The 24,259-nt window shown below is 39.1% G+C and overlaps 1 protein-coding gene across 4 annotated transcripts in view; it reads left to right on the top strand.

Moving 5' to 3' along the window:
* The window catches only part of LOC110450564 (MKL/myocardin-like protein 2), a 54,580-nt gene that overhangs the window by 11,757 nt on the left and 18,564 nt on the right, over positions 1 to 24,259 (top strand). For all 4 annotated transcript variants that reach the window (XM_021498161.1, XM_021498160.1, XM_021498159.1 and 1 more), the window contains exons 2-5: positions 6,195 to 6,458; positions 6,941 to 7,006; positions 7,394 to 7,449; positions 22,276 to 22,351. In XM_021498161.1, coding sequence (XP_021353836.1) covers positions 6,195 to 6,458; positions 6,941 to 7,006; positions 7,394 to 7,449; positions 22,276 to 22,351 — 462 coding nt within the window. The remainder of the gene's footprint in view (positions 1 to 6,194; positions 6,459 to 6,940; positions 7,007 to 7,393; positions 7,450 to 22,275; positions 22,352 to 24,259) is intronic.

Genomic DNA, 24,259 nt, shown 5'->3' with positions numbered 1-24,259 from the left:
GTATTAACACAGGTTCTGTTGACATCAAAATCATATCAATGGGAAGCATTAAAGGTGGTCTCTTAACACAGGTGGTCTTGTAACACAGGTGGTCTCATAACACAGGGGGTCTCTTAACACAGGTGGACTCTAAACACAGGTGGTCTCCTAACACAGGTGGTCTCTAGATGGAGTTCATTGTTACCTTTTATGGTTTAATTTTGTCAGGGCTTCCACTTCAGTTTTGTTCATATAAGAATATCATTTACACATCTCTCGGGAAAGCTTTTCTTCAATTCAAAAGCTTTTCTCAGAATTTAAATTTTGAGTGTTGATCAGTTGAAAGACTTCAAGTATCAATATCATATACAGACAGCAATTCTTCAATCCAAAACTCAAACAGCTCTGATTCAACATGTTTAATTTGAGTGGACTTAAAAATATATTTGAAAATTTCTGTGTAGTAAAGCTTGCAATATTTTGATATGTAGATAAACTGTTACACCGCAGATTCTCAACACAAAACAAGGAGTTTCCTAAATCTGGGGGAGTCCCCATAAGGCTGTAGCAGTGGAACTTTGTAGCCAGCTGTGAGTTAAACATAGTCAGCAATTCAAATGATAACACTTTCAGACAGATACATAACTTTTTTACACAACATTAAATCAAAAGTCAAGATATTTGCCAGTCTGTAGCGTAAACATGTGTGTGTTTGTGTGTGTGTGAGTTCCAGCTAACTTCAGGATGTCAGTGGATGTGTGATGGGGTATAAAGGATAGTGGAATCATATATTGTCCTTTCTTTGGCTAGTTGTATGATACCCCTTTTTTTTTAGAGGTATTTGGGGAAAAAAAACTTGCCAGGCCATGGTAGGATTTTCATGAAGTGTTTGTGCTGATTCTAGTAAGTGTATCCTGTTTGGAAGTCTATCTGATGTAAAATATTTGGGTTATCTCATCTTCAACCCAAATCCCATCAGAGAAATCTTTTCATGTCACTCTCAGAAACATTTCTAGTTTTGCAAGAAACCTGAAATGTGTCTTCATATCTAGCACATCAAAACCTGATTCCCTTTGTAATTATAGTAAAAAAATGGAGAGGAATTTCATTAAAAGCATAATTTGGAGCAAATTGATTTTTTTTTTTTTTTTTTAAGTAAATTACATGGCAACAGATGTAGGTTATATATAGCCAAAGATAACAAAGCCGAAATCATCTTTACAATATTGTACACAAATGATTACACATACATGTGGTCCAAATTTTACTACGCTGGAAATCAAAACTTTTATTTTCTTCAGTGTAAGATGAGATTATCTGATTTTTGATGTAAATAAATATTCAGCTTCTGATCCAAGATATAATATAATGTTCAAAGATTTATGATTGCTTACAGCATTCTGAGGATGTTTTGTTTATAAAAATAGTAAACAATTTCATGGATAAAAGGCAATGACATGTGTAGTATATTAGGCTGATATTGGGGTGCCTGCTGCCCCTTATGTCTGAGTTTTGGGACTCTCCCTGACTTGGGATGTTTGTGGTCAGGTTTCCATGGGAACATGCTGATGTACAGCTGCCTTGTGGTCCATCCTCACTTCCTTAATTATATCTCTGTCAAGTCTGTCATTATTATCCTGATCACAACTCTGACATTTGATCACTTACAAGCAGCTGATTGGATCTTAGAAAGTCATCTTAGTGAATAGTCATCTGAAATGTTTGACAGATCTTAGTCATCACAAAGCTTCAAAGTACATTGTGTACTTGTGAGGAGACTTTATGGTCCAATGTTCAGTTTTAGACCAAACTGGTCACTTAATTGAGCCGACTGGTGAAGCTACATTACAATTCGCAAACATCTAGGCGTTAAACAGTTTCTCAGAAATGTTACCATGATTTATTATAAAGAAACCTTGATCTTATTATGTACATTGATTGTATGGGAAATGTTACTGGATAAGAGGAGTTTTAACAGCCTTGTGTTATGTCCATTACATTGGTTTGAGTAAGCAGCATTGATTATATGACCAGAAAAGCCATCAGTCCTAACAAAAAAAACCTTTGGGTTAAATGAAAACAATAGACAATAAAATTGAAAAGTCTGGAATGGTTTAAAGAAGAAAATATTAATGATTATAAGAAAATATTCAAGAAAAATTTCTTAAATGGATCAATCACATAGAATTTGTTTGAATTTTCTTGTGTCAGGCAACTTTTCATGATGTTTTAGGTTTGTATTACAGTATAGAGATCTGTATTCATGAAGTCTGGACAGTCGGGTCAAACAATACCAAACAATCATCTCCATCTGACAAACCATGTTAGCAGCCTGCAGTTAAGGTTCCCCTCTGCTTGCCTGGGTAAATGACATGGCCACATAACACCACTATTGTGTGTAGTTTTTATCCATGGCCTGCCAAAGCCCTCAGTGGAAATATGAATGGCAAGACAATATGGGTACTCTGTGTATGTGTTGCCTCAGACAGAGTACTTTACACAACCCTCTCATCTAAAGGTTGTCTGGCCCTGCCATCTGACATGGTAGAACTGTTCACTGGTAAAGTGGAAAAAACACTGGCTCATCAGATGGAAACACAAGGAAACATCAACCACATCAGCTTTCCACAACCCTTTGTTTCCCATTAGAACAGATCTATTTGAAATTAATTACAAAATTACATGATTCACAAAAGTAAAAACTAAAGAATTTCTCCAAGTACAGAGCAGGAAATTGGTGAAGTATGACAAAATAAATACCAGCTTATGTTTGGATAGCTCTGGGTTTGTTTTAGCATCAGAGTGAGTTCGGCTTTAAACAAAGTATAGGAGATAGGCACCATATGTCAGACTGGTGTTGTTCAGTTCTACTAGCACAATATTGGTCAGCACTGTTAATGTTGGTCAGTGCCTTCAATGGCAGTGTTTTAGGAACATCTGGACATTGCAGCAAGATAAAAACATTCTGAAAATTGTTCATGACTGGTTTACATTGTGTAAACTGTTTTCACAATATTTTTCCTGGCAGTTTCAGGTCACAGATATATGTAGAAGTTTATGTGTGTCTTGAGTCACAATGATTGTAATTCACGCAGAATTTGTGCACTATCAACACATTGGTCATATTTATAGCTATAAAACACTATCAACACATTGGTCATATTAACTATAAAACACTATCAACACATTGGTCATATTCATTGTAAGAAACCAATGATTCCTATTCTACCAAATACTGAATTTGTTCTAGAGTGTTTGAAATGAGATAAATTATTTCAATCTAAATGTGGGAAATGATGCCTAACTGGCTTGTTGGTTCGTGCCCTTACAATATTTCAGATGTAAGTGTGGATGCCTGAGAGTTAGAGCTATCCCTGACATATTGTGTGTGGTATATATTGAGATGTAAGTGTGGATGCCTGAGAGGTAGAGCTATCCCTGACATATTGTGTGTGGTATATATTGAGAGGATTTAGTTAAAGCACATGTAACACCAGGTAGGGCAGTCTGCCATAATGTTACCCAGGGGACCTGTATCATGTGATGTGCCAGATAGTCCTGACAGGTCACATGACCTCCTCAAAGCTCCCTCATTCTCAGCTAATTAGCACTGATGATACTTATGTAAACATGATGTAGAGATGCCTCACAATGTTTAGATATTTCTTGGAAATTTGAATTTGACACATTGGATAAATATTACAGCCAAACTGACTATTGAAGACCAAAGAGTGTCATATTAAGTTAATTAATTTAATAATAATGGACTGGAGAACTAGGCCAATTTGTCTAGCCAATAGATTTGTGATGTTGTTGTATTTGTGTTGATGGGGATATCATATAATGTAGCAAAACTGGTCTGGTCCATCTCAGCTGACCAGGTAGATTAGGTGGTCAAAGCACACGGGTGAAGTTGGGAGGTCCTTGGTTAGAATCCTGGTCTGATGGTTGCATTTGATGCTCCCTGGTACATTTTTGATGCCCAACTAAACCAGAACTGACCAATATATTTCCTCTGCGCAAACGTACAGAGCCACCACCTCATTGTTATTGTAGGAAATCTAGGGACGACATATCTCATGGTAAATATGGCAAACATTGTCTGTTCATACTGAAGTAGCGAATGTACTCAAACTGTATATTTATATTCTCAGGATTTGAGTGACCAACTGAAACCTTTCTCTGATTTCTCTGTTTTGTGTGTTTGGTTCATAAAATAATATCCATATGAAATGTGATAGATTTTAAATGTAAATGTAAAAAATGCATAAAGATTGTCATAAAAATCTGCAAGTATAATTAATTATGATGTTTAGAGTGATTTAGACTGATACAGAGCATTCTTGCCTTACTACAGAAACAGTATGCTCCCTGAACCAGCCATAAGGAAAACTCATCTGTTAGTTGATGGCTCCTTACTGTTGGTATACATAATTCAAACCAGAGAAGATAGAACATTTTGAAAACACAACATGTAAATTCAGTCCATTCTGCATATTGATAACATAATTCTTATTTTGGTGCAGTTGCCTGGCAACAGAAGGGATTTCCTGGGGCAAATAAAAGAGATGCTATTTGAGTTTATTTTGACTGGATTTGACCAGGTTGTTAGGGAAGGTTTTGACTCAGACCAGGTTATTAGGAAAGTTTTTGACTCAAACCAGCTGGTTGTTAGGATAGGTTTTGACTCAATCCAGCTGGTTGTTAGGGAAGGTTTTGACTCAAACCAGCTGGTTGTTAGGGAAGGTTTTTGGCTCAGACAAGGTTATTAGGGAAGTTTTTGACTCAAACCAGGTTGTTAGGGAAGGTTTTGACTCTGACCCTGTTGCTAGGGAAGGTTTTGACTCTGACCAGTTTGTTAGGGAAGATTTTGACTTAGACCAGGTTGCTAGGGAAGGTTTTGACTCTGACCAGGTTGTTAGGGAAGGTTTTGACTCTGACCAGGTTGCTAGGAAAGGTTTTTACTCTGACCAGGTTGCTAGGGAAGGTTTTGACTCTGACCAGGTTGTTAGGGAAGGTTTTGACATAGACCAGGTTGCTAGGGAAGGTTTTGACTCTGACTATGTTGTTAGGGAAGGTTTTGAGTCTGACCAGGTTGTTAGGGAAAGTTTTGTTATTCAATGTTAAGGACAAAATTCTCAATATCTTTGAATCACTGTTGCTATAGAACAAAAGGCAGCTTTGTTTTGTTTTAGACTTTTATAGGTGTACACAGCATAAATATTGCGTTGTTAATAACTGTATCGCTGTACTGACCCTAAAACAGAACTTTTATAGATCAGGGAAGAAGATCATCTATACAGGAGAGGGTTGTTGTGGTAGGTTAGAGGAATGTTTCAGTGGATGAGGTAAATTTAGATGGCTGATTTTTAACATGTTTTGGTGTTTGGGTAGAGTGTTCAGTCCAAGTGCTTTGAAGCAGTGTATAGCGGGGAGAGCTTGGGTGACGGTGATCTTGGTGATAATTCTCAGCTGGCACGCTGTTAAAACATGTCTTTTTATCATCTTTAACCTTCCCTCTGGGTTCAGAGAAAGTGCCAATCCCCATTGGAGTAAATAAACTTTCTATCATTTCTGGTCTTGTCTTATTTAGTGATTGATTTATGCTCGAGTGTTTATCTCTGAAGGCTGTTTTCGTGATAAAAATGGCCTTCTGATGTATTTTAAAGCAGTTTTGGAAGTTCCTGGTTTTGGAAGAAAATTCTGGTAAAGGTGACTACCAAGTTAGATATTTGTAATTTACTAATGTTCACAAGAGATAAGCTATATCATAATTCTATCCAGTCACATCTCAACTTCCAACACGATCACATATTAGTCATGTTTTCTAGAATAGAACACGATACGAAAATATAACACAAGAATGTAAGATAACATTAGGTAAATTAGAGTTCCCTTCTATAACAGAAGGTCGTAGTAGCATATGTGTGTGGTTTTATCTTTGGAAGGCAGAGCTAAGAACTAAAGTACAATATATTATGGTTAAGGAGAGATAGATACATAGGCCTATGTTGGTGAAGACTTTGTACTTAGACACTGTTTGACACAGGGACTGGTGTAAGGACTTTAGTACATAGACACTGTTTATTATAAGTCACAGGGACAGGGGTAATTAAGGAATAAAGTTGGTAGAACTTGCTGTAAAATATTGTGAATCTGTGAATATGAATCTGTGACACAGTGTTTGATATTTAGGATATGTTTGTGTGTTACAGACTCCAGCAGTGGTTCAGGCTGGGCCCCCCTATATGGGGGAGGGACACACCTAGACCAGGAGGCCATCCAGTACATACACAAGTTTTACTGTAAGGACTGCCGAATGGAGGAGGAGAAGGCCAAGGCAGCCGCAGCAGCCGCTGGGGGAGACAGTCCCCAGGGGGGCGGGGACACCTCTGACACACCCTCTGAACAGCCTATAAGTCCGCAGGCCATGCTAGAAGAGTTGTCAATACAACATAGCATGGACAAAAACAAAGAGTGTGAGTTGGCTTGACCAGCATGTTGTTTTAAAAGTTGATAACTCATGGTGGTGGAAGCAAGATGACGGATTCCTTTTGGTTAGAATAAACACATATCTTGTATAACAGTCTGACTTTAAGTATAATCCAGTTTGATATGCATTACATCCAATAGATGTCGCTGTCGTTTGCTTCAAAACCTGTCAAAAGATGAAGCTATCCTTTTGTCACTATTTGGGACAAAGATTTAAGTTCAAGGTTAAATTAACGTAAACAAATCATTACTGTAATAGTCTAAACAAGTTCTATATGCATTTAAATATTAGTTTGGTCACTTACTTGGAGATGATCATAAAGTTGAGTTACTTTACAGGGAAAAGTTCTAATTTTGAGGTCAAAATGTTTGGAAGAATACAAGATTCAACCAACTTACTCATTGGTGATACTATTCTTGTCTATCGGTCAGGAGTTATTTGACAAAATTTGCATTTGTTCCCTTACAGCCCTGAAGCGCAAGCTGATGATGAGGCGGTCCGTATCAGAGCTGGTGGATCAGGGCATTTATCCTCGTAAGTACTTACCCCTCCCTAACTGTGTGATGTCACCAGGGAGGGGCGGCTAGATGACTTATCTTCTTTACATATCCTCCCTGAGAAAATCTCCCATATCCAAAATTTTAATCACTTAATAGGAAAGATCCTTTATAAGTCATTTCTGTACAGTTTATAAACGATACACATAAAAGGGAAGTAAAATGCAGTATTCCTTAGTCATTATGAAATGTAGTTGGCCTACTGTTCTGTAACCCTGCTGGTTAACTCTTTAAGCTAAACAATAGGTTATGCTGAAGTTGTTTGGTGATTGTATAATGTTGTTGATTTGTGCTTGGTATGTGTCGTTTGGAATATGTTCTCCAGATTGTGAAGGTTCATACTCTATTCCTATGTTTTTGCCAGCTCTGAAAACACCACCTGCGTTTGCGGAGCAGAGAAAGCATCTAGAGCGGGCTAAGGTAAGTATCTTAAGCCATTACCCGCCTACATTATTGCAGTATTACATAGCTTCTGTACGATCCCATCCTTGTCGTCAAAATGCTTAAAGGTTATCTTGTCTGATGTTACTGGTGTTGATGTTGGCATAGTTTCCAAGAGTTGTGAGGATCCTAAATGGGATATTGACACTGAGATTGTCTAATGGTGGTAAAGTAGATACGGCTGTCAAAATAGCACTTTACCTTCAGTTCAACAAAGGTTAACTCTAGAGAGCTTTCCAAAATTTAAAAGAATAACAAAAATGTATCTTAAAGATAGTTTATTGGTTGTATTGTAGATTATACCAGTGCATGCTTAACACACTGAAAAGAAAACACCATCTCTTTGCAGGGATGGTTGTTTGGGTTTTCCACTTTTCTTTTCTAATACTTATCCTAATGGACATTTTGCAACTTGATGCAAATGAATAATATCACTTCTCTCCATTTCAAAAATCAATTATCCAAAATCTGCTTAGAATATACTGAGGGAAGATGTGAAACACAACCACTTGTCACATTAGGGATCCCATGCAGACTTTTGAAGATGTCAAAAGTGGGGAGCACCATAGTGAAGTTCAGTGAGTGTAATCTGTGACATATGTGGCAAATAGTTGGTACAACACTACATGTGGCTGGTTATCATTTGTACTCCTTACGACTTAATACAGGGCTCCTTTCAAGTAAGTGCGACAGAGCTCGGCGATTACATCTTGACTGCGTCTGCACCCAAAGCACTGTAATAAATATTATCTGTACTGCATTGGATTGTTGCTGCTGGAGGTTGTAGGTTTTAATATAAACAAATATAAAGCTTGGTTGCTTTATATAATTCGAATTATATCCAAACTGTACAATTCTTCATAGTTTGTCCCTGTCATCTGTTATCTATTTCTTTAAAAACAACTTCAAGAGTTCAGTAGGATTATATGAATTGTACCTACATTGTAGCTAGCGTTAAGCTTTGAGCGTAAAATATTCTCAGTTTGGTAGCTGTACATTTGAGAGTTGGACCAGACCGCTGTGATGGTGTGGCAGTAAAGACTGGGGTGTACATGGCACCAAGATTTATCCAGCTGATGTTTATACATTGTGTGGGCCAGCGCTCTACCATTATAGCAGATGCAGCGTTATGTCAGAACTAGGCACATACAGCACTCCACTGCACGCGCAACACACATTCCCGTCTTATTTATTATGCAATAAACCAATGATAGAACAATTTGTTGGCTGTGAACAAAAAAATGGCATATAAAAAGTTATTTAGGTCATTATTCAACAATACCTAATTGTTGATTAATTTAAATTCTAACCAATGTATTCAGAATGTAGGGTGTTGTCAAGGCCTGGACTTGGCAGCGTGCCAGGTGGTGGGATTATCCTCAACAGTTTCATTTTGATGTATCTTTGAGGTGCTTATAGGTTGCCAACTTAGACTTGAATGTTGAGGTTGGTTGTAGTGATGGGATTGCCAGATGTTCCTCTGAAAGAGTTGTGGCTTATATAAGTAGTTACCTACGGTTCAGCTGTATCAGCCATTAGCCTGCACTGGTTATGTACATCAGCAGACTGGAGTGGTGCTGGGTTGATGACAAAGATCTGGTGACTTGATGACCTTTTTGACTACCATGCTTGACCTTGATCAGAATGTCTCTACAAAGATTACGCCTGCCTTGTTCTTTCTGTGGATCAGATACATGTGTTATTGACATGAAACATTTTGAGAACAAATTGTCACAATTTTGATATGGATGAAATGAAAATGCTGGACACTGTATTCAAGTTTTGTGATATAGGCATTGACCTACATATTATATAGAAACTTTAAAGTTAACGAAAGTAAAATGGAAGAAAAAAAAATAAAAAAATAAACCATAGTGTCATCACACATGTACACTATCACAACTGTCACACTGGTAAAGGGAATCCTTAAACAAAAGACAACCCTTACAAAAATGGATGTGACCATTCTCTGCACCACATGTGGTGCTATTTAGGTCGTGAATCAAAGTATGATTTTATGTTGTACAACCTTGATCTAGGTAGAGCGACCTTGTGCTGGTTAAATCACCTGGACCTGTTAGGAACCTTGCCTACCAAACAAACTCTATTTTACATTAACTGTTGCTGACAAATCAACTTGACCTATATACTGTTTATGTTACACATTCCTAGCTAACATTGTCAGTTGTTTACACTACCTCACATGTGAATGTTGCTACCCACCAAATTACATAACAAGTGGCTCTACTAGACAGGCTGCTGTTTGTCATCAGGTCTACACCGCCTCTTCCTATACATGTATCTCTGCTTACCTTGCCTAGCCCCCCCCCCCCCCCTATCGATCTTCTAATTATATAACTTAGCCTAGCCCCTTCCTGTATCTCTGCTTACCTTGCCTAGCCCCCTTCCTGTATCTCTGCTTACCACGCCTAGCCCCCTTCCTGTAGCTCTGTTAGCCTAGTCTAGTCCTTTAGTTCCTATAGATCCTCTAACTAAGCCTAGCTTCTTCCTATAGCTCTGCTTACCTCGCCTAGTACTTTCCTATAGATCCTCTAATTATATAACTTAGCCTAGCCCCTTCCTGTAGCTCTGTTAGCCTAGTCCCTTCCTGTAGCTCTGTTAGCCTAGTCCCTTCCTATAGATCCTCTAACTTAGCCTAGCCCCTTCCTGTAGATCCTCTAACTTAGCCTAGCCCCTTCCTGTAGATCCTCTAACTTAGCCTAGCCCCTTCCTGTAGATCCTCTAACTTAGCCTAGCCCCTTCCTGTAGATCCTCTAACTTAGCCTAGCCCCTTCCTGTAGATCCTCTAACTTAGCCTAGCCCCTTCCTGTAGATCCTCTAACTTAGCCTAGCCCCTTCCTGTAGATCCTCTAACTTAGCCTAGCCCCTTCCTGTAGATCCTCTAACTTAGCCTAGCCCCTTCCTGTAGATCCTCTAACTTAGCCTAGCCCCTTCCTGTAGATCCTCTAACTTAGCCTAGCCCCTTCCTGTAGATCCTCTAACTTAGCCTAGCCCCTTCCTGTAGCTCCGTTAGCCTAGTTCCTTCCTATAGATCCTCTAACTTAGCCTAGTCCCTTCCCATAGATCCTCTAACTTAGCCTAGCCCCTTCCTGTAGATCCTCTAACTTAACCTAGCCTCTTCCTGTAGCTCTGTTAGCCTAGTCCCTTCCTATAGATCCTCTAACTTAACCTAGCCCCTTCCTGTAGCTCTGTTAGCCTAGCCCTTTCCTATAGATCCTCTAACTTAGCCTAGCCTCTTCCTGTAGCTCTGTTAGCCTAGTCCCTTCCTATAGATCCTCTAACTGAACCTAACCCCTTCCTGTAGCTCTGTTAGCCTAGCCCCTTCCTATAGATCCTCTAACTTAACCTAGCCTCTTCCTGTAGCTCTGTTAGCCTAGTCCCTTCCTATAGATCCTCTAACTTAACCTAGCCCCTTCCTGTAGCTCTGTTAGCCTAGTCCCTTCCTATAGATCCTCTAACTTAGCCTAACCCATTCCTATATCTCTGCTAGCCTTACCTAGCCTCACTTAGCCCTTTCCTATAGCCCACCTAGTCTCCTATAGTTCTAGTAGCCTCCCCAAGCCTGCTATGCATAGCCTCCTGTTGCTCTGCTATTCTCACCTTTCCTCTACCCCCACCACCATCCCCCCAACCCGCTTCCTATAGCTCTGTTAGCCTTACCTAGTCTACAGCATTGTCATTTAGAAGTGTGTTACCTTGATAACACTGATGGAATATTATAGTTATTAGTTTTATACTTTTATTGAAGTTCCATGTTTGTCCATACTAATACAATACCTCCAAGTGTTATTGGTGTTCAATGTAAAGTAACCCAGCTGGTTCACAATCAGTCACTCCAACCCTCCACACAACAACAATTAATATCTGATTGCTTACATAACTTGGAGTAGGCATTGATAGATATGTACAACAACACTCGAGCTCGCGACTGACATCAAAGATACACCCGGCCACCAACTCATCTGCGTATTATCTACACAAGTGCTCGTCTTTGTGCCGTCTTACCACTCGATTTTCTGGAAGTTCAATTTACTTTTTATTCTATTTTTACAGATGTGTCTATACTTATCAATTAATGGCTATACACACATTCTTTGATCAACAGAGCTATGAAACATCAATTATTTTTGAGAACCTTTCTTCTCAAGAATGACAAAAGCCTTTCTAGAATCAGTGTTTGAGATTAGGCTTGTAGTCATTCCTACTGGATGATTCCTCACGAGTTGTGGTATGTTCCACCCTATAGAACAGTGGGCATTTCTTAACAAGGGCTAAATATAAAGGCATGTTGTTATTACTAATAAGCTTGGCAGGAACCAATGTTCTAGTGATGTAGCATATTTTCAATATTTGAAATAAACAGGTACTTCATAAAGAGCATTTTACAAAAACATTTGATTAAGCTGTAACTGGTAACTGCAGGATGCTGAATGGATCTTCTACAGTCTTACAATGATTTAATTATCCTTTAATTATCTTCATGTTTAGAATGCAGATGTTGAGAGAAACTTTAAAACAAACTACTCCTTGGTTTGCTTTTTGAGTCATATTTCTTCTTTATAATTGTCTATCTGTTGAGCAATATTAGACCTAAATATGACAATAATGTTATTTAGAGTACTGAAAGTAAAATAACCATTTATTAGATATTTTGTAATATGTTGAAGGTCAGACATATTGACTAAGGACGTTTACAGTCTGTGGGACAGCCTAGCCAGATTACAGAAGTTTTGTTGATTTAGTTCTGGGTTATCCTAAATTATCCTTCAATTAAATAGGGAATTGTCAATTCTTAGAGGTCTGTTGTAGGCCAAATGTTCTACTGAAATGCCAGGACAGATGAGTGACATACTAATGCAATGTTAGTTGATATTTCTCTCCCTCCGTCTAACATGTGGTAGTATACAGTGAGACAATATGTATACAGGAACCCTCCCCGCGCTCTAGTCTTGCGCACACAATCACCCACTTTACAGCATTCTAATCCTCTTAGGCTTTCTCATTGCTAAGTAAATATTTGCTCTGCCTTAAAATAAATCTCTGCAAATTAAAAGTAATTTACAAGAGTGAACCTAATTTTCACTGTTAAATGCAGAATTGGCAGTAATAGTAATCAAGAATAAGCGAAAGCCCTGGAAGTATTTTTTCCCTTCATACAGTATTAATTATTTGGGAGTCCTTGAGTCATTCTGGAGATGTGGTCCTGGAGAGGGAGGAATTTGGCAAGCCCCCAGGTGTATTATCCTCCCGTAACACAGCAGTTGGTGCACAGGTTTAATGGGTACTGTCTATCACCTGGTCAGATGCTTCTCCCTCTGTTGCGGATGCTGACACTGCCTGCTACACAGGCCCAGGGGATACCTGTCATGTTATTTGCGCCTACACACCAGCTTTCTGCAGCAGTAGTTGCACTTCTCAAACATCTTACATGCACTTTTACTTCTTGAAACCAATAGTAACATTTGATCATTGTTCTTATGAAAGTGAACACTGGGTGTATTTTTGTGTTGACATCTGTTGGGCTGCTGATGCTGATGACAAGTCAGTGGCCGCTAGAACTATCTACAGATGACCTCTGTCCACATGTACTCTACTGCTAGCATGGCCCCTATACATCGCATCCTGTCATTCAACACATGTACTTTTCCCTATCTAATCACTCTGTACTTTACCCAGCCACAGAATAATTTATCACACAAACATATAAAAATCAGGTAAGATTTGCCATCCTCAGAAACAGTTCTGCTTTCCCCTGCCCCAGCTCGTTGAAGACAGCAGAGCTGTGTTAAACCATTACTCTCTTTTATTTGGCTTATTATGAGATTCCAGGAATGAGAATCTGACAGTAATTGCTCAATGTTGAAATTAATGTTGATTTGGTGATGAAATTGATGATCTCCATTAGGTTTTAATTTGACTTGATAGTTTCTCCCAAGGATATGACCAAATTGTCGACAGGTGCACAGCTGTACTACTGTATACAGTCTATAAGATTAAGCTGTCTCTCATGACATTACTTACTGGTTAGTTCTGTTTTAGTTCTGTTCATGCTAGTTCTGGGTAGGACCTTTTGTTAAGTTCTGGGTAGGACCTGTTGTTTAGTTCTATTCTGGGGGGTTCTGGGTAGGACCTGTTGTTTAGTTCTCTTCTGGCTAGTTCTGGATAGGACCTGTTGTTTAGTTCTATTCTGGCTAGTTCTGGGTATGACCTGTTGTTTAGTTCTATTCTGGGTAGTTCTGGGTAGGACCTGTTGTTTAGTTCTATTCTGGGTAGTTCTGGGTAGAACCTGTTGTTTAGTTCTATTCTGGGTAGTTCTGGGTAGGACTTGTTGTTTAGTTCTATTCTGGGTAGTTCTGGGTAGAACCTGTTGTTTAGTTCTATTCTGGGCAGGACCTGTTGTTTAGTTTTATTCTGGGTAGTTCTGGATAGGACCTGTTGTTCAGTTCTATTCTGGCTAGTTCTGGATAGGGCCTGTTGTTTAGTTCTATTCTGGGGAGTTCTGGGTAGGACCTGTTGTTTTGTTCTATTCCGGCTAGTTCTTGGTAAGACCTTGTATTAGGGTACAGGGTTATGTACGGGTTTACTTGGGTCTGTTGACATTGTATTAGGGGGTACAGGGTTATGTACAGGTTGACTTGGGTCTGGTGACATTGTATTAGGGGGTACAGGGTTATGTAAGGGGTTGACTTTGGTCTGTTGACATTGTATTAGGGTACAGGGTTATGTAAGGGGTTGACTTTTGTCTGTTGACATTGTATAAGGGTACAGGGTTATGTAAGGGGTTGACTTGGGTCTGTTGACATTGTATTAGGGTACAGGGTTATGTAAGGGGTTGACTTTGGTCTGTTGACATTGTATTATGGTACAGGGTTATGTAAGGGGTTGACTTTGGTCTGTTGACATTGTATAAGGGTACAGGGTTATGTAAGGGGTTGACTTGGGTCTGTTGACATTATATTAGGGTACAGGGTTATGTAAGGGATTGACTTTGGTCTGTTGACATTGTATTAGGGTACAAGGTTATGTACAAGTTGGCTTAGGTATATTGACATTGTATTAGGTTACAGGGTTATTTACAGGTTTACTTGGGTCTGTTGACATTGTATTAGGGGAACAGGGTTATGTACAGGTTGACTTGGGTCTGGTGACATTGTATTAGGGTACAGGGTTATGTAAGGGATTGACTTTGGTCTGTTGACATTGTATTAGGGTACAGGGATATGTAAGGGGTTGACTTTTGTCTGTTGACATTGTATTAGGGTACAGGGTTATGTAAGGGATTGACTTTGGTCTGTTGACATTGTATTAGGGTACAAGGTTATGTACAAGTTGGCTTGGGTATATTGACATTGTATTAGGTTACAGGGTTATTTACAGGTTTACTTGGGTCTGTTGACATTGTATTAGGGGTACAGGGTTATGTACAGGTTGACTTGGGTCTGGTGACATTGTATTAGGGAACAGGGTTATGTAAGGGGTTGACTTTGGTCTGTTGAAATTGTATTAGGGGTACAGGGTTATGTAAGGGGTTGACTTTGGTCTGTTGACATTTTATTAGAGTACAGAGTTATGTAAGGGGTTGACTTTGGTCTGTTGACATTGTATAAGGGTACAGGGTTATGTAGGGGTTGACTTTGGTCTGTTGACATTGTTTTAGAGCACACTAGGGTTTGAGGGAAGATTGCTTGGACAGGTCATCCACCCTTTTGTGCTAGGCTATTGCCTCTCAGTTTCTAGTGTTAGGAGCACCACCTGGGAACACAGATAAACAATTTTTTGGTGCAGCAATGTTAACATGTCGACTAGAAGATTTTGATAAGAATTCACTCCCGACATATTTATTTGTGTCCATCCAAACAACTGGGATGTGGAGCTGCCTACATCTGGTGTACACAGAGCCTACCAACACTAGTGATCCAGCTATTGTTTATATGTATAAATACATCAGTCAATATTGATGTTGGTATTTCTCACTCCAATATTTATATTTTTTATTAAGTCCAGAGTTCTCCTCGTAATAAAGCTTTCCATACAGAAGCTAACATGTTATATTTTAGTCTTGTCTATTGATTGTGACCTACCTCCTATGTTGGTTGAAACTTATCAACTTTACATGAACAATATGAATATCCAAATTAATTAAAAGTTATTCTGAAGCACAAATTTCTTTAAACCTTAGCAAAGACTAATCTAATAAATCACAATGTTCAGATCAGTAACAAAGAACAATTTAGTGTTTCACAATGATTAAACTTTAATAAAGACCAAATGGAACACCTGGGTGGGTTAGCATCTCTTACAGAATAGGCCTTTAAGTCTGTATCACACCTCCGGATATAGAGATGTGTTCCTGTGGCCTTCAGTAACAGATGTTTGGGGCTGGAGTGTGGGAGTGTTACCCTACACAAATCTCACTCCATTACTTTTCATTTAAGTGCTAATTTTAGAAATGTTAATGAAGGTTAATTGACACTATCATGTATGATTACTTAGTGAAAAAACAGGTGTCTGTTGATGTTTTATAGGGAAAGCGATACCCATCAACAGCTGATAGTTGTATATTGTTTTACAAGCAAGGAGCAGGATAATAGCACGATATTCAGAACAAATCTTGAAGTTGACTTTAAAAACAAATTCATGCCTAACCAACATTAGATTTAAATGTTTATCCAGTTCTATGAGATGTTCACTAATACAATATCTGTCTCCAACCATGTGACAAATTAAAATCAGCCCTGCCAAGACTTTCTATCTTTTGACATGAATGGCAAAATGTTTTATAGCCTTATGGGCAACAGATCAAGGTTTTGGATTCAAGTCAGTTTAACCTCCTATACTGATATACAGGCATAAGCCAGGGCAAACTAATTAGACATTTGTAAGGGTGAGAATTTCCAATTGACTTGGACTAGTGTGATGGATCAGATGTCGGGTAGTAAGTAGATGTTTAAGAAGTTTAGGAACCTACAGAGTTACCAAAGTGATCTGGAGAATAGAACTGTAGTCCTCGATTTTCTCAAGGACTCAACCCAACAAACTACATTTAATGAGAAACTGCTTGATGACCCCAACGTACCAGAAAGATAAATGGCCTCAGGTGTCAATCCTACTAGAGAGATAGATGCTTTTGTGTGTCAAACATGGAAATGATCCAGATCTGGTAGCTAAAGGTCACCATGGCAATGTTAAATGAAAAATTGTGAGTGCTTTTGGACTAGTGACTTGATATGTTGTGAATCTGGCAGTGCTGTTCTATGGATGAGATTTGATAGAGGTCGGGTAAATAAACAGCTGTTATTAACACCAACATGTAATGTGATCTCACTACATTTCAAAGACAGCCTTGTTAAGGAAATAACTGTTTTATGAAAGATAAAAGGGTTGTTATTATCCTTTCTTAAAATTGTGCTTAATGTGGTGATACAAAAATTGATAGTGTTGGTTTCAAGATTTTATATGCCTTATCATGCCAATACGAGAAATGAACTTTTTCATAAGAGAAAGGAGGGTTTATATAACTGATGTGACATATCTGGAACTTACCATAAACATGAGTGAGAGATTTCCCATATTTGACAAGGGAGTTTTTGTTTTATATCTTCACTAAAATGTTGGTGGTATAGAAAACTACAGCACAGGTTATGGGAATATGTGCATTGAAAACAAAATATAACATCTGTAGACATTCAGACCATGATCGCGCAGTACAAAAGTTTTGTGACTCAGACTTAATTGCCAAATTATTTCTTTGAACTTTGTCCTGAATCAAACCTCAACTATTTATGGGTCAAAACTCATGGTCTAAATTGGCTCGCCTTGTTAATTGTTCTGCTCCAATGTAACTTGTTCAAAACAGGTCTGCTATCTGTTGGAGGAGCAAGGTCAGTGCTGCAATGGGGAATGTCTTGTATGTCGTATAGCAAAACAGTCAGGAGCATCAGGTGCACCTATGTACTGTGGCTGTCATAGCATTCTTATCTTGGAACAACTAACATTTCTATTTCAAATAGAAAACCATTGGCATTAATTCCCCCACACATATTTGATAGCTGGTTTTCAACTGCCACCAGCCACGGCTGATGACGTTGTGTTCGATGGTGATGTCAGACATACTGATGCTGTGGTATTTCTTTTGGAAGACACAATTTATTGTGGATTCCACTTCTCTGATTTATATCTGAACAATTTGGCAAAGACATATATTCAAATTGTTGTAAGATGACTTGCAGTGTCCAGACATCAAATGGCACACTGTCAATAAAACTATTGGAAATATGATTTTAATGCAGGTTTATCAGAAATAAGCAATCTTCCACGTAGAGTACTTTCTGATAGGTCTGTCTAATAATGTTGTATTTCATACATTCGGAAGAGCTCAGGCCAAGATTTCCTAACTAGCTATTTACTGTTGTTACATTCAATCTAACTCTTTTTTTATAAGGACCACCCTCAGGTGAATAAAAAGTAATCTTCCAAAGTCTTTCAGGATAGGTTCAATTCCATCAGTCAAGAATAACATGACATAGACATATATCTGTTGTTAACAAAATTTAATGTGGCACACACAACCACACACAACTAATACCCATGCACACTCACACTCACACTCACACACAACTAATGTGCACAAGACTCACATGGACTCACACACTCACAACTAACGCACAAGACTCTCATGGACTCACAACTAATGTACAAGCATAACACAAAAGCATACACACACAAACAAAAAACTAGCGTGTATACACTGACAGACACTCACAACTAACACTCACTCTCACACACACACAACTAACACAAATGCATAACACTCACACAGACACTCCCAACTAACACTCACTCACACACACAACTAACACAAATGCATTACACTCACACAGACACTCACAATTAACACTCACTCACACACACACACACACAACTAACACAAATGCATAACACTCACTCTCACACATACACAACTAACACTAACTCTCACACAACTAACACTAACTCTCACACAACTAACACTTACTCTCACACAACTAACACAAATGCATAACACTTGCATAGACACTCACAACTAACATACTTGCATAATATCCATGAACACACACCAACATAATACACAACTATAACACTCACACAGACACACACAACTAACATACTTGCATAATATCCACGCACACACACCAACATAACACACAACTATAAAACTCACACAGACACACACAACTAACATACATGCATAATATCCAAGCACACACACCAACATAACACGCAACTATAAAACTCACACAGACACACACAACTAACATACATGCATAATAAAAAAACTAACGCACATGCATAACACTTGCACAGATACACACAACTAACACTCACACAGGTACACACAACTAACACACATTCACACAACTAACACACAGGTACACACAACTAACACACATTCACACAACTAACACACATTCACACAACTAACACACAGGTACACACAACTAACACACATTCACACAACTAACACACAGCACATTCCACTAAGCAGTAGAGACATTATTACAGTTTGTGACCAGGATTAATTTGTACGTAATCAGTCCTAATAGATAGAGTTATGGCAACAGGATGAAATAGGGTCTATATTTAGAAACTTGGTCACAGTCAAGACTCTGTATGGATGCCAGATGTTCTCCCCTCAACAAACAATATGTACCAGCTTTATGGCTGTTTTTATAAGCTGCCTGGTGATTGCTACCAGTTTGATGGTTTTGCTGATATTGTTTCCTTCTGATTGCCACCATTTTATGTTTTTTCTATAAACTATTTTGCAATTGGTATAATGTTTATGGTTTTTCTCTCTACTCTTTCTCAGTATAAGATAATTTTCTTAGTTTCCTTTTTAATTTTGTTCCTCATTACTTGTTAATGTTAAGGTCAAGTGAACCTAGCTTGTCAAAGATAATTTAAGGCCATTGATCACACTCCTTAGTAGATGTTTATCATATTAGGTGCCAACAGATGCAAGCTCAGAGTAACATTTGACTTGGTGGTGATTGTAGTTAGATATGGTGGTCAATGTTGAACAGATACAGATAGGGAGGGTTATGTAACGGGTGGAGCATGCTTCCTGGGGGATCTGTCAGCACCAGTTAATGATGATACACTGTGATCACAGGGGTTACTCAGTGTAACTGGTACTGGGATGATCGGCATGCAGCTGTTACTGTCAAACACAACACAAACAAGAGAAAATAGGTCACATTCCCTTACACAAATAACTGCTCTTGAAATGAAATTATAGATCCTGAAATTTTCGATTAAAAAGAAGAGTGGCGATGTATGATTTAGACTAACTGCTGTTTGAAAAGTACATGTGGTTTATTGTGTATATAGGCATTAGACCCCAGAGGAGGAAGCAATTAGATGATCAGGGTTGTGTAATCAGTGCCCCCTCAGCCTGTGGAGACATCAGCCTGCTTATCTCTAATACAGACAATTCATCCATATCTATCAATCAAGTGGCCTGCAATTTTGTATCTCATTATTCATATGATTATATAAGATAAAGTTAGTTATCAGAGGCTGTGTAGTTTTGGGAGTCCTTCATTAGTTTGTTGAGCTACTGGTCGGCTGTGGCCTACAGATGGCTGGTCTGTGTGCTGTACTAGGCTGCTGTACACTGCCAAGTCAGGTTGGCTAATACTGGCACTATGGGGGGACCTGGTGGAAGTCACTCAATTAAATTAAATTGTTGCCTGTGTTCCAGTCCCATACAATTATCAAGCCTGATTTCTTCATATTTGCTGGCTGACTGGGTTTGCGTGTGTTTGATGTGGTCATGCTAGACAACCTTGTTGAGACAGGGTGTCTGTAGAGAGGAGGTTACCAGAGTGATAATGAGGATGAACTCAGGAATGGCCCCTCTACCTTGTGTTCCCTTCAAGTCCGATCACCAGGACCATGTTCCTGTCGACCCTTCTCTACTTTGATCTACTAGTCAGCTTCAGAAAAGGCTGTCAGAATTTCACATCTGGACGTTGACTGCACCCAGTAGCCTAAAATACTTCTTTTCAGCTAAAATAGTTGCTTTAACAGTTCCAGGCTTATTTTGAAAGAAGTCAGAGTAGTTATTGTCTATGTTTATTAGCTCACCTGGCCCAAAGGTAGACAACTTCTTTGACTCTTTAGGATCATATGTATCCCTCAAGCTGGGTTGTTTTTGCAAAATAGAAGGGTCTTTTGGATTTAGTATTTCAACCTTTCATGATAAGAGATTATTCCATTGCAAATAATATTTGACAGCAGGTTCACCAGCACTGTCCCACTATCCAGCCATGTTAATCCATCCACTTCTAATCAGTTTGTCCTACTATCTAGCCTCATTAATCCAGCGTCCTCTGAGCTGGTGGTCCCACCATCCAGCCACCCCTGAGCTGGTGGTCCCACTATCCAGCCACCCCTGAGCTGGTGCTCCCAATATCCAGCCACCCCTGAGCTGGTGCTCCCACTATCCAGCCACCCCTGAGCTGGTGATCCCACTATCCAGCCACCCCTTGGGCTGGTGGTCCAACTATCCAGCCACCCCTGAGCTGATGGTCCAACTATCCTGCCACCCCTGAGCTGGTGCTCCCACTATCCAGCCCCCTCTGCTGATCTGGTTCTCCCACTATCCAGCCACCCCTTGGGCTGGTGCTCCCACTATCCAGCCACCCCTTGGGCTGGTGGTCCCACTATTCAGCCACCCCTGAGCTGGTGATCCCACTATCCAGTCACCACTAATCTGGTTGCCTTGTCCACTATCCAGTCACCACTAATCGGATTGTCTTGTCCACTTTCCAGTCACCACTAATCTGGTTGTCTTGTCCACTATCTAGTCACCACTAATCGGATTGTCTTGTCCACTAACCAGTCACCACTAATCGGATTGTCTTGTCCACTTTCCAGTCACCACTAATCTGGTTGCCTTGTCCCACTATCCAGTCACCACTAATCTGGTTGTATTGTCCACTATCCAGTCACCACCAATCTGGTTGTCTTGTCCACTATCCAGTCAACACTAATCGGATTGTCTTGTCCACTATCCAGTCACCTCTAAGCTGGTTGTCTTGTCCACTACCCAGTCACCACCAATCTGGTTGTCTTGTCCACTATCCAGTCACCACCAATTTGGTTGTCTTGTCCACTATCCAGTCACGACTAATCTGGTTGCCTTGTCCACTATCCAGCCACCACTAATCGGATTGTCTTGTCCACTATCCAGTCACCCCTAATCTGGTTGTCTTGTCCACTATCCAGCCACCACTAATATGGTTGTCCCACTATCCAGTCACCACTAATCTGGTTTTCTTGTCCACTATCCAGTCACCACTAATCGGGTTGTCTTGTCCACTATCCAGTCACCACTAATCTGGTTGCCTTGTCCACTTTCCAGTCACCACTAATCTGGTTGCCTTGTCCCACTATCCAGTCACCACTAATCTGGTTGTCTTGTCCACTATCCAGTCACCACTAATCGGATTGTCTTGTCCACTATCCAGTCACCACTAATCGGATTGTCTTGTCCACTTTCCAGTCACCACTAATCGGATTGTCCTATTCTCCAGCCAGTGCTTTAGGAGATAGAGTATTATACCTTTTGTGTATGAAATGACTTGACTGTCTCACTATCCAGCCACTATTGTCGGGAATAAAGACAACTGTATTAAGTATACTTCACTTTCTGAAATCCTAAATTATTAGATACAATAGAGATGTGATTAATCCAAATGTTGCAAAGATTAATTACTGATTTGGTTTTCTACTCGACAGACTGGAGATTTGTTACGACACAAAATCATACATCGCCCTGATCGACAGCTGCTGGTACAACAACATATACTAGAAGGTAAATAAAAACACCCCCAGTCTACATGGAGGGACAGTTTGGTGGATTGTAACTTAACCTTTGGCCCTGACCTTTGAGAAGTTCTTCATTCTTTATGTTTATTCATTGATCAGAACCAATATAAAGAATGATGGAGGTCAGAAGTTAAATGTAAGAGACTATCCACCCAACTGGTTTTGTTTTGAAGTGTTCTAACCAGATATGCAACTTAACAAGATAAAGGTCACCAAGGCAAAATGTCAAGGTGACCTTCAGTATTGAGTTCATTGACTCAAGGGTGCATGGAGTTGACCAAACCTACATTGAATGTTAAAAGATAGAAATCACATTCCGGTATTACCTCATATGGAGTCTGACCAGCAATATTTTAAGAAGTTCTTCTCCCTCCTCTTGTTACAATAATTTGGAAAATAGGATTCCCGGATCTGTCCCTGTGACCTAAAGACTCCTACGGTGTCACTGTACCTCCATCTCTACCGCCTGCTTCAATTACACAGTTTTTGGTGAAACAGAAAATTTGGACAGCAGGATTGAAAACATTTCAAAATGTAATTTTATTTTCTTAAATGAAAGAAAAATTTGATGAGGTGTTATGGCCAGCTCCATGTTACCAGAAACAGGGGATGTATAAAATGAAATAGAAGAAACTTACTCCCTAGCATTGATGACTAGCGTGTTTATTATGGTGATGTATACTATATGTTTGCTGTTACCCAATGGTATCAAGACCAATTCATAATTCTCTGTTCAGTATCCATATGCACCATTTCCTTTTTGCATAACATGTTCCTAACTTTTCATCTTGACTAATAATGCTATGCTATTTCACCTCTCAGTTTCTCCTCCTGCTAACCTGTCAGTCACACATAGGGGTAGCCATAGGTGGCCCATTGATTACTTGGGCACATGTTCTCCCTAATGGGGCACATTTAATTAGACAATAACAGATCTGATACCATTGGTGTAGTCTGTATTATTACCAAAAAAGAGCGGAAGTCTACAAATTAGGGGGATATCGAAAAAAGTCATCTTTTAACTTCTACAGCCTTTGCATTTACATAACGTGAATATCGGATGTTAAGTAAAAGGAAGTAGATGAAAGGTAAAAGAAGCAAACAAAAGAATTGTTCATGTAAAACACGTTATCATTAAATTCATGGCTGATATGTAGCAAATTTAAGAATAGAAAACAAAGGTATACTCATGCTGGATGATACTAAAGTATCTGGAGCACATAGTTTAAAACTAGAAGCAGGTGCCCTTCAAAGAAGAGTATATTTTTGTGGAAGTTTGCTGCTGTCTTTAATTTTGTTTTGGTGTGTGGTTATTAATGCCTAGCTGCCTGCTGCTCACCTTACTGTAAGTCTGAAGAAACAAGAGTTGTGTTTCAATTACTCTTTTTTTGAAAAGACAAAAAATGGGAATGAAAAAACAGCCGCAGTAACTAATATCCAAGGGTCTACCTTGTTCTTAAGGGAACCATAAAAAGTCTACCTAAATCTCAGTCAACTATTAGTCTACTTTGGATCAAGTACTACATATTCTATCTGTAATGTATACGATTAAAATAATAAATTATGGGCAGGGTTTTCGAAACAAACAAAAAACATTTTGACAAAGTAGCCTTTAAAACTAACCAGCCAATGTTACATTTTAAGTCAAGGCAAAAAGGCTTCTTAATGATTGTCAGGTAAGACTGAAATATAAGCTATTCAATTTCTACCATAGGTACTGATGACAATGTTGACACATAGGAAAATTTAGTATGAATTAATTGTTATCAGAGTGCTTCTTTTCTGATTTTCCCATAAGCTGTTGTTTGACTTCCCTTTAGTTTGTTAATAAGTTTTTAAGTTGTGGTTGTGTGGCTATAAGGTGTTTTGCATGTCTTATGGTTTTGTGCCTTTC

Source organism: Mizuhopecten yessoensis, unplaced genomic scaffold (assembly GCF_002113885.1).
Source record: "Mizuhopecten yessoensis strain PY_sf001 unplaced genomic scaffold, ASM211388v2 scaffold5325, whole genome shotgun sequence".
Taxonomy (NCBI): Eukaryota; Metazoa; Mollusca; class Bivalvia; order Pectinida; family Pectinidae; genus Mizuhopecten; species Mizuhopecten yessoensis.
This window is presented reverse-complemented; position numbering and strand designations above follow the sequence as displayed.